Source organism: Arachis ipaensis, chromosome B3, assembly GCF_059453495.1.
Source record: "Arachis ipaensis isolate K30076 ecotype BB chromosome B3, ASM5945349v1, whole genome shotgun sequence".
Taxonomy (NCBI): Eukaryota; Viridiplantae; Streptophyta; class Magnoliopsida; order Fabales; family Fabaceae; genus Arachis; species Arachis ipaensis.
Genome location: NC_142438.1, coordinates 15,994,114 through 16,007,451, shown reverse-complemented (window position 1 = coordinate 16,007,451; position 13,338 = coordinate 15,994,114). Strand labels below are relative to the sequence as shown.

At 41.0% G+C, this 13,338-nt stretch overlaps 1 protein-coding gene and 1 non-coding gene across 2 annotated transcripts; both read right to left on the bottom strand.

The window, feature by feature from the left end:
• Window positions 1-8,405: 8,405 nt before the first annotated feature.
• Window positions 8,406-9,305, bottom strand: LOC107632587 (uncharacterized). Its single transcript, XM_016336251.2, has one exon. The coding sequence runs from the start codon at window positions 9,303-9,305 to the stop codon at window positions 8,406-8,408; it is 900 nt and encodes a 299-aa protein (XP_016191737.2).
• Window positions 9,306-12,692: 3,387 nt separating this feature from the next.
• On the bottom strand, window positions 12,693-12,772 carry TRNAL-UAG (transfer RNA leucine (anticodon UAG)). The gene has a single exon. It is a non-coding gene; the product is annotated as a tRNA-Leu (tRNA).
• Window positions 12,773-13,338: the final 566 nt, after the last annotated feature.

The following is a 13,338-nucleotide window of genomic DNA, read 5'->3' as shown; positions in this document are numbered from 1 at the left end:
TAGGGGAAAGAACTTTTCCTCTCTTATTTGAGACTAGAAAAGAGAGTACAGTGCAGTTTTATTGTTCTAACTGAGACCCACATTATTGGTGATAGAGGAAAAATTGTTCGTGATAATATAGGTTCGGATAAGAGTTTTATAGTGGAAGCCAAAAGGTAATCCGGTGGTATATGGTGTTTGTGGGATAAGGATGTTTGGAATGTTAAAGTCTTATGTCATAGTATGCAGTTTATTCACCTTAAATTTGCTAGTGGTTCTTCTCTTCCTTGACTTTTCACTGCGATTTACAGCAGTCCACAAAGGCTCTTATGCAAAACTCTATGGGATAGCTTGAAAACTCTGAAGTTTGATATCAACTTATCTTGGTGCCTGATGGGTGATTTCAATGCGTTAATGCATGACTATGAAGAAAGGGTGGTGCCACTGGACAATTGTATGGGGCATGTCTTGATTTCAAGCCATGCATCTCTAACTAAGGTTTACTTGATTTGGGTTATGTTGGGTGGCTCTTTACCTGGAAGAGGGAAAACTTTGTTGAGAGATTGGATAGAGGCCTCTGTAACTTGGAATGGCAAATTGTCTCCCCTGAGGCTAGAATTAAACATCTCCCTATGCTTAAATCTGACCATACTCCCCTCATTCTCTCACTTGCTCTAACTCTTGTGCCTAACAGAGGCAAGAGACCTTTTAGATTTGTAGCATCCTGGCTTAATCATCCTAACTTTGAATACTTTCTTGAAAAAAATTGGGAGTACAAGGACTCTTGGATCAGTTGTATAAATGACTTTCAAAAATCTTTGAAGATTTGGAACCATGATGTTTTTGGGAATACGCAGTTCAGGAAGAACCACATCTTAAAGAGGCTCCATGGGATTACCAAAAGTCGTTTTTTGGATAAACTTCAGATGGATATGTGGTAGGAGTATGAGGATATTCTTGATCAAGAGGAGTTACTTTGGTTCTAAAAATCTAGATACAAATGAATTGAGTTTGGAGATAGGAATACTAAGTATTTTCACGGTACAACTATGGCTAGAAGACGAAGAAACAAAATTGAATCCCTTCAAGATGAGCATGGTAACTAGGTTTCGGAAAAAAAATACTCTTGAGGAGATGGCCATTGCCTTTTATACTAATTTATATAAAGATGATGTACCGAGTGTTCCCTTTGTTCTCAAGCATGTATTTCCTCCTCTTAGTCAGTTTGAGCTTGCTGCCCTCAACGCCAACGTCTCCACTGAGAAAATCAGATAATCGCTATTTAGCATGGAGGCCCTTAAAGCACTGGGTAAAGATGGTATTCAAGTTGTCTTCTTTCAAAGTAAGTGAAACATAGTGGGGGCTGACCTCTGCGATTTGATCAAAGGCATCTTCAGGGATCCCCAAAGAGTAGCAGAAATAAATGAAACTCTTATTACTCTTATCCCAAAATTAGAACCTGTAACTTCCCTAAAGCAAATGCGTCCGATTAGCCTGTATAACATCTCTTATAAGATTATTATTAAAATCTTATTTAGAAGACTTAGAAGGGTGATGGAGAAGCTAGTAGCGCCTAGTCAATGTAGCTTTGTTCCAGGTCGTCATGGTTCTGACAACATTATCATATCTCAAGAGGTTATTCACTCGATGAGGAGCAAGAAAGGGTGGATGGCGATTAAAATTGACCTTGAGAAAGCATATGACAGACTGAAATGGAATTTCATTAAGTATACCTTAGAGGATATTGGCTTCCCCTAACTTTTTATCCAACTAATCTACACTTGCATTACGACTGCTAGATTGAGGATTCTGTGGAATGGGGAAACCTTCGATGAGATGTCTCCCTCTAGAGGCATTCATCAAGGAGACCTCATATCACCGTATATTTTTGTACTTTGCATGGAGTGACTATCTCAACTTATTAACGTGGCAGTTGAGTTTAATCTTTGGAAGCCAATTCGAGTAGAAAGTAATGATCCTAACCTCTCACACTTATGTTTTGCTGATAACCTTATCCTTTTATCCGAAGTTAGTATGGATCAAGCAGAGGTGATAAACAAGGTGTTGGCAGCTTTTTGTGATAGTTCTGGGCAGAGAGTTACCAATGAGAGGACTAGAATTTATTTTTTTGATAATGTGTGTCATAATGTTAAAACTGAGATTAGTGAAGCTTTGCAGTTCGCAAGAATGGATAATTTAGAAAAAAAATCTCAGAGTTCCTCTTCTGCATTCTAAGGTTACCAAAGATACTTATCAAGGGATCATCGACATTATGAACTCTAGGCTCAATAATTGGAAAGCCTCTTCTTTATCCCTAGCAGAAAGAACCACCCTGGTGAGATCTATCCTTTCTACTATTCCTAGTTATGCTATGCAAACTGTTGTTTTATCTGTCTCTACTTGTGATATTATTGATCAAAAATGCAGGAATTTTTTGCGAGGTACCTCAGAGCAGTCTAAGAAAGTGCATCTCCTAAGTTGGAAGAAGGTGGCGAGACTGAAGGTTGCTGGTGGCTTAGGCATTCGTCATGCTAGCTCTCTCAATAGAGCTTTCATGATGAAAATCGGTTGAGGTTAGGGGAGAAAATGGACAATTTATGGGCTAGAGTTCTGAGAGCCAAGTACAAATGTGGAAATGACATTGTACCAGACGCAAGAAGGAAAAGAGATGAGTCCAACCTTTGGAGAGGGGTCCGTGCTAAAAAGATCAAATTTTGGGAGAATAACTGAGTCCTCAAAGTTGGAGAGCTGAAAAAGCATGCTATCCAACCTCTAAACTCTACTGATTTGAATTTATCTCTAAATGATTTCTTATCTATTTCAGGTGGTTGGGATGTAGGTAGTCCAACGAGCTCGCTGCTGGTTGATTTAGTTGATCAGATTTTGTGCATCTCTCCGCCGTCTCCTTGGAAGAACTTGGATAGGATTGCTTGGGATCTTTCATCGGATGGCAGTTTCACCTTGAAGACTACTTACAATTCTTTGGAAGAAGCTCCTGTTGTTCCTGATTGTTTGTTTAAATTGGTTTGGAATTGGAAGGTCCCGGAGAGGATTAGATCCTTTATGTGGCTAGCAAGTCAGAATGTCATCCTTTCAAATGCAGAGAGGCTTAGAAGACATATGAGCCCATCAGCAACGTGCCAAAAATGCGGCGGGAATAAAGAGACTACTCTCCATATTCTAAGGGATTGTCCCTTTGCAACTGTGATTTGGCAAGCATTGATACCTCCTGTCAAGAATAATAATTTCTTCACCTACAACCGCAGGGATTGGTTTATTAGCAATCTATCTACCGAAGATCAATGGTCTTGTTTATTTGGTGTTACTACTTCTTGTCTCTGTCACTTTTGCAATAAGATGGTCTTTGATGAAAAAGTTACCGTATTCCTCACTTAAAGACTAACTCATATTCGGACTCCCTTATTAAGTGGATGCCTCCTCAAGATAGTTACATTAAGATGAATATTGATGGATTGTTCTATGGTAATAATAATTATGCAGCTTGTGGAGGAATCTTTCGAGACTATTTTGATAGGTTCATTAAAACTTTCTCCTATAATATTGGAAGTTGCTCCATAACTCATGCTGATATTTGAGAGATTATTCAAGGACCTCAAATTGTTGTTGCAAATGCGTTTCAAAATCTTCTTGTTGAATCGGATTCTCTAATGATAATTAGCTTGATCGAAAATGGTTGCGCTTCCTCCCACCCTGCTACTCTCTTATTGAAAATGTCAGAATTCATGCGGGCCGAATCCAAAATTTAAGTTGGCACCACACCTTACGAGAAGCTAATTGTGTGGTTGATTTATTAGCTAGGAAAGGTCAAGATCTTTTCTATAGTCTTCACATTTTTGATATTTCAATTCCTTATTTACACCATGTCGTGACCCTTGATGCTATGGAAACTCTCAAGTTGAGAGGGATTGCTTAGTTTGTTACTCCCTGTTTTTTTTTTTTTTTTTCTTTGGGATCTCTGACCTTCGATATCCACCAAAAAAAGCATGGTGAAAAGCATGCTGATTAGAGGCGCACATACAAGATGGTATCCTCACTAAGTAAGAAAGAGGCTGGGGCTTCCCAACTTCTAGGGAACAAATGTAAATTCAATTGAATTGCTATTTTTTAATTTTAAATAAAGAATTTGATTATAAGATCCAATCAATTCAATGTTGTTGTATATTAAATACACTCTAAATTAATGAATAAAGATACATGTAAATAGGAGTCTTTCTTTTGTGTTTGTTGTGAAAGAAGTCTTTATAGATTGTTTTGATCAATCAATTAACTTCAACATGAAATAATTTAAATTGATTTTGTTGTCTTTTTTATTAAAAAATAGAAAATAAAAATTCAAATAGCCATATGACTTAAACGAGATTAGCTTTATTCGTACAATTACCGATGATTATAGAAGTAGAAAATCGTAAAATTTCTATTGAAATGGAAGACTCCAAATTCTTATAAAATCCCTAGAATAAAGCTGAATTTAGAAGCATATAACAGCATATGTAGACTATGGTGGGGTTTGTTTTGAGGTATTGAGACAGAGACTGAAAGATTGAAACTCAGTTAGTTCAGAGATTGATACTAAAACTTTTGTCTCTATTTCCAAAATTTCAATATTTCAGTACCTCTAAAACGTGGGGACACAGGGGACTAAAATTTTTAGAGATGAAGACTGAAACTTTAATAACATTTTATACCTAAAATACATTCATTTTAATTAATTAATTTCAATTTTACCCTTTTGTACAAATTAAATTAGAATTTTATTCTTGTTTCAATTTCTGTCTCCCACTTTACACCAAACAGAATATCTCTTAGTCTTTGTTTCTCAGTCTTAATTTTTTCGTCTCTGTCTCTCCATCAAACACTACCTATAGGATTATATGCACTTGGATTCATCAAAATGCATGTTCTTTATTTGTAAACTTAGATACCAATAAATCCAGTTACATGTAAATTAAAACGCACGTGATGCATAACAAAAATAACATACCAATGGCCGGAAGTGATGAAAGCCATTAAATCCGCAAAGCAATCAACTACAAAAAGCGTTACAAACCCAATAAATAAACAACTTCCTTTTTCTTCTTATCCTAACAACAAACGTGCAAGTGGAAAATCAGAGCTATTGTCAACAACAGTGTAAAGCTAAATAATTTCAGACAAGGAAAGGAGGAGAAAAACAAAACAATATATATAATATATCATTCGATATGATATGAGACAGAGACTAATTGGTAAGCAATATACATTGGTGCATGAACAAAAAAGTAGTAGAGAGCATTATATCTATACCTTTGGATTAGTTATAATTAAAGAAGTACTTATTTTATTAGATTCCTCTTTAGATAAGTTTAAAAATTAAAACACATTTAATTATTAAAAATTCTTGACGTAAAAAATAAAAAGAAATTTCATTTTTCATATATGTAAAAAAGTTAATCTAAACACTTAAAAATATTAAAAAAAAGTTCTAAAAAGAGAATTCAAAAGCAAGCATATCCATTTTCACTTTTTGTTGAAAATTACTGGACATTTTGTTTGTTTTGTACGCGTTTCATATCATGATCTAATAATACATCATTCCTATTTATTAATAATCGCATCACGTAAATATGAGCTAAGCAACACGCATATATTGTAATCACTATTTTTTTTTTTTTTTTTGAATTAAAGGGAGCTCAACACAATAGGGTGGAGCAATACAAGGAGCTACAAGTTCATGAAATTATGAAAACAATCAACTCCTAGGTAACTTATAAACAAACCACCTCCTAGTTAACTTTGACATGGTTTCAACAACCAAAGGGTTCACCTCCAATCCATTCCTCAGCAGAAGCAAAAGACTTGTTTATAATTTTCCGCAAACTGGATGCTTTATTTCGAAACAGCCTGCCATTTCTTTCTATTCAGATTGTCCAAACAACAGCAAAGAACCCAATGAACCACCTCTTTCGCTCGACCTTCCATACTGCCATGTTCGTCTAGCTTTCGAAGTGGTCCTTGAGAGTACCGGGTGAGCACCAACTCCTACCAAACGCATGCAGCCAGGCACACCACACCTGCCACGTGATATCACACCCAAGAAACAAATGGAATACAGTTTCCTCCGCCTTAGAACATAGTACACAAAGCATGTCATTCTGGGCAAGTACACGTAATCTACACAGACGATCCTTGGTATTCACCCTTCCAACCAACACAAACCAGGACAAGAGCTCAATCCTTGGAGGGACGAATCCTTTCCATATGGCGCGCGTGAAGCTATAGCTAGTGATTTCATCCGGAAGAACTTCCGCCTGCATCGTCTGTACAAAGGAGTTTGTTGAATAAACACCTGTTTTATCAAATTTCCAAATCATAGTATCCTCTCTTTCATTTGTAGGCTTGGCTGGCTGCAAGGTCTCATGAAGTTGTCTTACCAGATCCAGCTCCCACTGAAACAGCTCCCGCCTCCATTGGAAGCTCCAGATCCATTCTAATCCATCCCAAAACCCACAGTCCCCTACGACAGCGCCTTGAAGGGTTGAAACCGAGAAAAGCCTAGGAAACTTATCTTTCAATGCCCCATTAGGCAGCCAGCTATCCTCCCAGAATCGGATCGTTCTACCATTCCCAAGCTCCATAGACAATCCGCTTATCATCTTTTCTCTCAAGCGCGGCTCGCAGACTTGCAGCTGACAGATATCCTTCCAAGGACCTCCTCGAGTGGGTACAGGCTGGTCTTGAATCATCACCGCAGGATCCATATCGGTGCAGGAGCAAACCACTTTCTTCCATAAGGGGCAATCTTCTCTTGAGAATCTCCACCACCACTTGAACAGCAATGCTGTATTCCATATAACGGCATCTCCAACCCCAAGGCCGCCTTCCTTCTTCGGAGCCATAATTACTTCCCATTTTACAAGAGGCAATCCATGCTTCCCCCCATCTGAGCTCCACAAGAATTGTCGTTGTAGGGAAATTAACTTCTCTGCCACTGACTTTGGCATCTTGTACAAGCTGAGGTAGTAAATAGGCAGGCTGCTAAGCACCGATTTAATTAGGACCAGCTTACCTGCTTTGTTCAGAATCTTTGCTTTCCACAAACTTAGCTTCTCCTCCACCTTGTCAATCACCGGTTTCCATGTCTTCACCCTTCTCGGACTTGCACCCAGGGGGATACCCAGATATCTGATCGGCAGAGACGCCTCCGTACACCCCAATAACATACACATCCTTTGTACCCACACCCTATCACAGTTCACCGGAATAATGCTGGACTTCTCAAAATTTATGCTCAGGCCAGACATCAGTTCAAAACACCGCAAAAGTCGCTGATAATTCCTGATGGTTGCCTCTTCAGGCGGGCAGAAGAGAATAGTATCATCAGCAAACTGTAAGTGAGACAACTCAATGTTATCCCTCCCAACCAACAACGGAGAGATGCGTCCATTCCTTACCGCCTCTCCAATCATCCTATGCAGAACATCCACAACTAAAACAAACAGGAAAGGAGACAGCGGGTCTCCTTGTCTCAACCCCCTTTCCATCTTAAATGGCTTCGAAGGTGATCCATTGATTAGCACCGACATAGAGGCAGAGCACACACATTCCCTGATCCATGCTCTCCATCTCTGACCAAACCCCATCTTCTGTAAAACAATATCCACAAAGGTCCACTTGACTCTATCATAAGCCTTTTGGAAGTCCAGCTTGATTATCACGGAGCTCCTTTTCCGTGACTTCAACCAGTGTACAGTTTCACAGGCAATTAAAGCTCCATCATGTATTTTCCTGCCCTTCACGAATGCGCTCTGTGTCTCACCAACCAGACCTGGCATTACCTTTCGCATTCTCCGGACCAGAATCTTTGATATGACCTTATAGACACAACCCACCATGCTAATTGGCCTCAGATCCTTTATCTCTTTTGCACCAGCAAATTTCGGCGCCAGCGCCACCCAAGTGACATTCGACTCACTAGGTAGTTTACCAGACTGGAAGAACCCTGTCACCGCTCCAGTGAATTCTCTGCCCAATTCTCCCCAGCACTTCTTTATAAAGTTCATATTATATCCATCGCTGCCTGGTGCCTTGGTTGACCCACAATCCCAAACTGCCTCCTTAATCTCTGTAGATGTTGGCATCATCTCTAACTCCGTTGCATCTTCCTCGAGAATTTGCTTTACTAGCCCATCCCTAAACCCAATATTCGGCGAGTGCTCCTGATGGTACAAGTCCTTATAGAAATCTCGGATAGCAATCTTAATCCTTGCTTGATTCCGTACCAGTCTCCCATTAACCATTAAGGCATCAATCCTATTAGACCTTCAACGCATTGAGGCTATAGTGTGGAAGTAGCATGTATTTTTATCCATCTCCTTTACATGACGAGACCTTGACATCTGCTTCCAATGTAGTTCCTGGCGGATGTACTATTTCTTACAGCAACTCACAAGAGCCTTCCTCCTAGCTTCCATTGTCCCATCAGTCACTCCAGAGCCTGTCAAATCATCCACTTTCTTTAATTCATCCTCAAACTGCCTAATCCTTTTATCCATGTCCCCAAAATTCTTTTTATGCCATCTACTCAGTGGATTCGTCAAAGCCTTTAACTTGTCCATGAACTGCCTGTCACCTAACGTCCTCCATTCCTCTTTTACCAACCGGAGAAACCCATCGTGCGTAAACCAAGAATCTAAGCTCCGAAACGGTCTTGGCCCACCTCTCAACTGTGAGACCTCCATGATCAACGGACAATGGTCAGATAACCCTCTCGGGCCACCTCGCAACCGGGTTTCAGGAAACACTTCCAACCACTCCAAACTCACTAAAACCCTATCAATACGACTGCAAGACTGCCCTCTAAACCAGGTAAACAATCGATCAGTGAGCGCCAAGTCCACTAACTCCATATCCTGGATCCAGGATTTAAACTCCGTAGCAGACACCGGCAAGGAATCAGTTCCCTTCCTATCCTCTAGCTGAGTTATCTCATTGAAATCTCCCAGATAGCAAAACAGGACTTGACACAATCCATAAAGAAAGCTCAACTCTTCCCATGTAGCAAGCTTGCCTCGCCTATCATGTGGGCCATAAACCAGGCAGAAAGCACAGGAAAAGTTATTTCTAAGTAAGACACCCTCCACACACAACCACCGACTTCCTTTATAACAATGATTCATCTTAAATACCGTTTCATCCCACATCAATAACAGTCCTCCAGAAGCACCAATCGACCCCACATCCTCCCATTTAACAGCACCAGCACTCCACAATTGCACTATATCATAGGCTGTCACAGCTTCTTTTTTTGTCTCTATCAATCCTAGCATATTTATCTTAAATTTCCTCCGAAAGTTCTTTAGCATGCTCAGTTTACCAACTCCCGCCAACCCCCTAATATTCCAGGAACTAAAAATCATTTTAAAACACTTACTGACACCTTTTTCTGATTTTTTGGTCTACTCCGCCGTGCCTTCTCCTTTTGCTTAGCCAGTCTTTTCTTCTCCGCAATTGCCTCGTTCTGTGCCTGGAGTATTGCCATGATATCGTCCTCCTCATCATACCGTACAACTCCAGATTCCACAGCAAGCTTCCATGCTTCCCGGTTCTCCTGCATTTCAGCTTCTCTCATATTATCCCCAGGCGTTTCCGGCACATCTTCGCCCCCACCCTCATATGAGTCATCCCTCAAATCCACTGTTTGTTCCCCTGCATCGTCCGATTTAGGGCCTACAACCCCCGTGGAGCCTCCTGGACCGTGAACCTCCCCACAATCCTCTCCCTCTGGCCCACCCCATCGCTTTCCTAATCCACCCCCATTCAACGTTATTTCCACCCTTGGGTTTCCCACGAAGGTCCCATCTCCTACCCACTGACCACACGCCCCAGCCTTTTGGCGTCCATCGTCCGGGTCACCACTCGCCACCGCCGGTTCCATGCCACTCCTCAAAAGCAGCACCACCATCCCATCATCCATAGCCAACGATCTCCTGACCCGAGCACCCCCAGGTCCATCCTCCCCATTCGCTGCCCGCGCTTCAACCTGTTCGAATCCCATCCCTACCTTACGAGACTTTCTTCCCAAAGAGCTAGGTAGCAGAGCCAGCGGTCCCACCCCTGCCTCACCTTCACCAGGCCGAGCCCGCATTGGCGGCGAGGACCCCTCCACCAGAGCCCCCAACGCGTCCAGACCCGCGGCCACCACTTGCTTGCTCGCCGTATCGCCCTGGTTCGGCTCCCGCGATAAGACTCGAGGAGACGCACAGTGCTCCCTACCACTTTCCCCCTCGAAGTCACCTTTTCGGCCAATATCCCCATCGCTTGCACCACAGCAGCGTCGCAACGCCTTGCTCCCTACAACCCGACCCGACCGCAGGCCTCCATTCCCCTTTCCATGAATCTGATCCACTTGAGGCCCAGCAGTGAGATCCAATCCCTCCCCACCTAATGTTTCCACAGTTGGGCCTTGGGTAAATGAGCCCATACTAGCTTCAGCTGCTTTATGTAACCCCATCTGGGCCCCACCCAACGTATCCTTCCTACCCGACCCAGTATCATGCGCCCCATCCTTCCCCTCACTTGTGACACCACCCACGTTCAGCACCATATCATGTACTACCGTATCCTGAATAAGATCAACCACTTCCATTCTAGGAGGAATTTTCGCACCCCTTGCCGTTACAGATTTCAAATTCAAAAAATTATTACCCCATTCATCCAAAATCTCTGGCTGAATTCCTGGACTATCCTCCTGTACCTCCTCCACCCTACGCGGCAAGGATACCAACTCAGCCGCCATGTCCCAGCCCCCCAGCTTGCTAGGAGAATGACGACTGGCCGTCGAATTGACACCATTCTCAGCATATCGTTCCGCATCACCATGCGCGATGCCCCCCAAAGAATCACGCCCATTCGTTCCTGTCTCCGTAACAAACACATCAAACACACACGACCCTACAGTTAGTCGGAGCTTTTCAGAGACAGGATCAAATCTCCATGTATCAATCAGCACACTTCCAGCCCAGAACGATGTTGCTGAGCGCGTACCATCATCAACCTCAATTACTTCCCCCCACTGAGCACCAATTGCACAGAATGTAGATGCCATCCAAGCATGCAGTGGAACACCATAACACTTCAGCCACACCCTTCTCCTGTCGCACCGTATCTGTTCATGCCAACGGCATACATGATGGAAATTAAAATCCCTTGGATTCCAGCCCCAGAGCATTCCAGCGCTTCCTCCGCACTGTGGACACTATCAAAAGTCAGCAAAGCCTTATACCTCCCCATATCACAGATTCGAACAACATGCGGCCAAACCTCCCGGACAGCGTCGTTCAATGAGCTAAAGTCAATTTCTCCCATGGCACTTCCAACAATACTCCTATTCAGCCATACCAAATTATCCTGGGCTGCATCTACCTCCACTCCCTTCATCTCCACCACCTTCGGTCCCTCTACAATTGCATCGGAGGAGTTGGCCAAGGACGTCTGACCAATCCCATGGCCCCTGGTCGTAGATGGCTGTAATTCCACTGTTCGCACCCTCTATTTCAGCATTGATCTCCTGTGGCTTAGGCTGAACTCTTCTAGCAGCCACCCCCGCCACTGTAGCATCCCGCCCCTTACAGTCATCTTTCCTGTATTTGGCCTCACCCACAAAAATCTCCGACCCCCTTAGTTTCAAATGGTTCATCTCCGCAATTGCTTTCAGAGCTCCTCCTTTCGTGGTATACCGTATGAACGCAAAGAGGTAAACAACTCCATTCCTCATCTTCCTTGAAAGATATATATCGTTAATCCTCCCCGTCCAGGAAAACCGATCAAATAACTCCCGTTTCGAAATGTCACATGGTAGCCTGTCCACAAAGATGCTGAACGAATCCCGCTCTAATCGCAGGAACTCCTCTCGATTCCAAACCCGTGGATCCTTTTCCCATCCAGTTGAAAGCCTATTCCTTCCCTGCGCCGTGTTCCGCCGTGTCACTATTATTAACTCATATATATAGTAAGTACTTTGATACATGCAACTATGCAAGAGTTTAGGAAGTGAGCTAGTGTAATTCGTCATAGCTAGGCTGATATGAATTATATATTATATGTCTTATTTGATAGTATAACAGTTTTATTAGTGAGCGTAGTAGCATGATTCTTATTTGGATCTACTGAAGTAGCAAAAAAAATTTAATTCTTTATTTGAGTAAATGTATAATAAATAGATGAAAAACTTAAACTTTGTACTTGTTGATTAAAAAAAAAACTTTAATCGATAATTTTAATATGTGCTCTTATTATACATATTAGCTAAATATTTATTTTTTCTAAATATATGTACGAGATTTATTAGAAATATATAATTATTTATATATTTTTATTTATTAATTTATATTTTTAAGATAAATAATTTTATAATATATTATCAGAATTTCTATAACCATCAAATTCTAGAGTTCAATTTTTATTAACTGAATATGGAAAGTTATGTATATATAAATATTTGTTAGTAGAAATGATTATATATGATTAATGCGAGCAATAAGAATAATATAAATGTTTTATAATTTTGTAGTAAGAGAGCACATGGAGTGCGGATCTTGTCACACTGTGTTCTCGTGCTTTAGAAAGTGTGGACATATATTTAGTAACATATTATATAAACTAATATGTAAATTAAAAAAAAAAAAGAAAAAGAAAAAACCGGTGATGATGAAAAATGACAGCTGTGGGATTTGAACCCACGCCCTTTCGGACCAGAGCCTAAATCTGGCGCCTTAGACCACTCGGCCAAACTGTCCTGTACAAACATGAGTTTTCTATATTTTATATAAAATTATTTACTGAGTAGTAGCCTAAACTAATTCTTTTTATTTTTTTGTTTCCTGCAATAGCCCCTAATCGGTCAAAAACTAATTCATTACTTATTTGAGCTTTGTTTAAGGGTTTGCATCATAGATTGTTTAATGCACAAGACGAAATTAAAACCCCCTCCCATACGGCATTTACTTAAGCGAACTAATAAGTTAACCATTAGACCAACTCTGTTAGTTGCCAAAGTTTATTTTGTTTAGCAAGAAACAAATACTTTTTTTGTCAATATCATAAGATCTCAGATTTTTGTTTTTGGAATGAAAATAACAGATTCTTTAGGGTCAAAAGTTCTTTACTTGAAATATGAAGGCTTTAGGCCCAAGAATTATACTCAATTATTTATGTCTTTATCCATTAGGATTGACATACAGCCCATACCACAAAACCCATCGCTTTTTTTCTTCTTCGCAACCTCATCTTATTCGGCCCCACAGAGCTAAAAAACTGTTCAGGCTCAATAAAATTCAGACTTCGAATAAAAAACATGTTAAG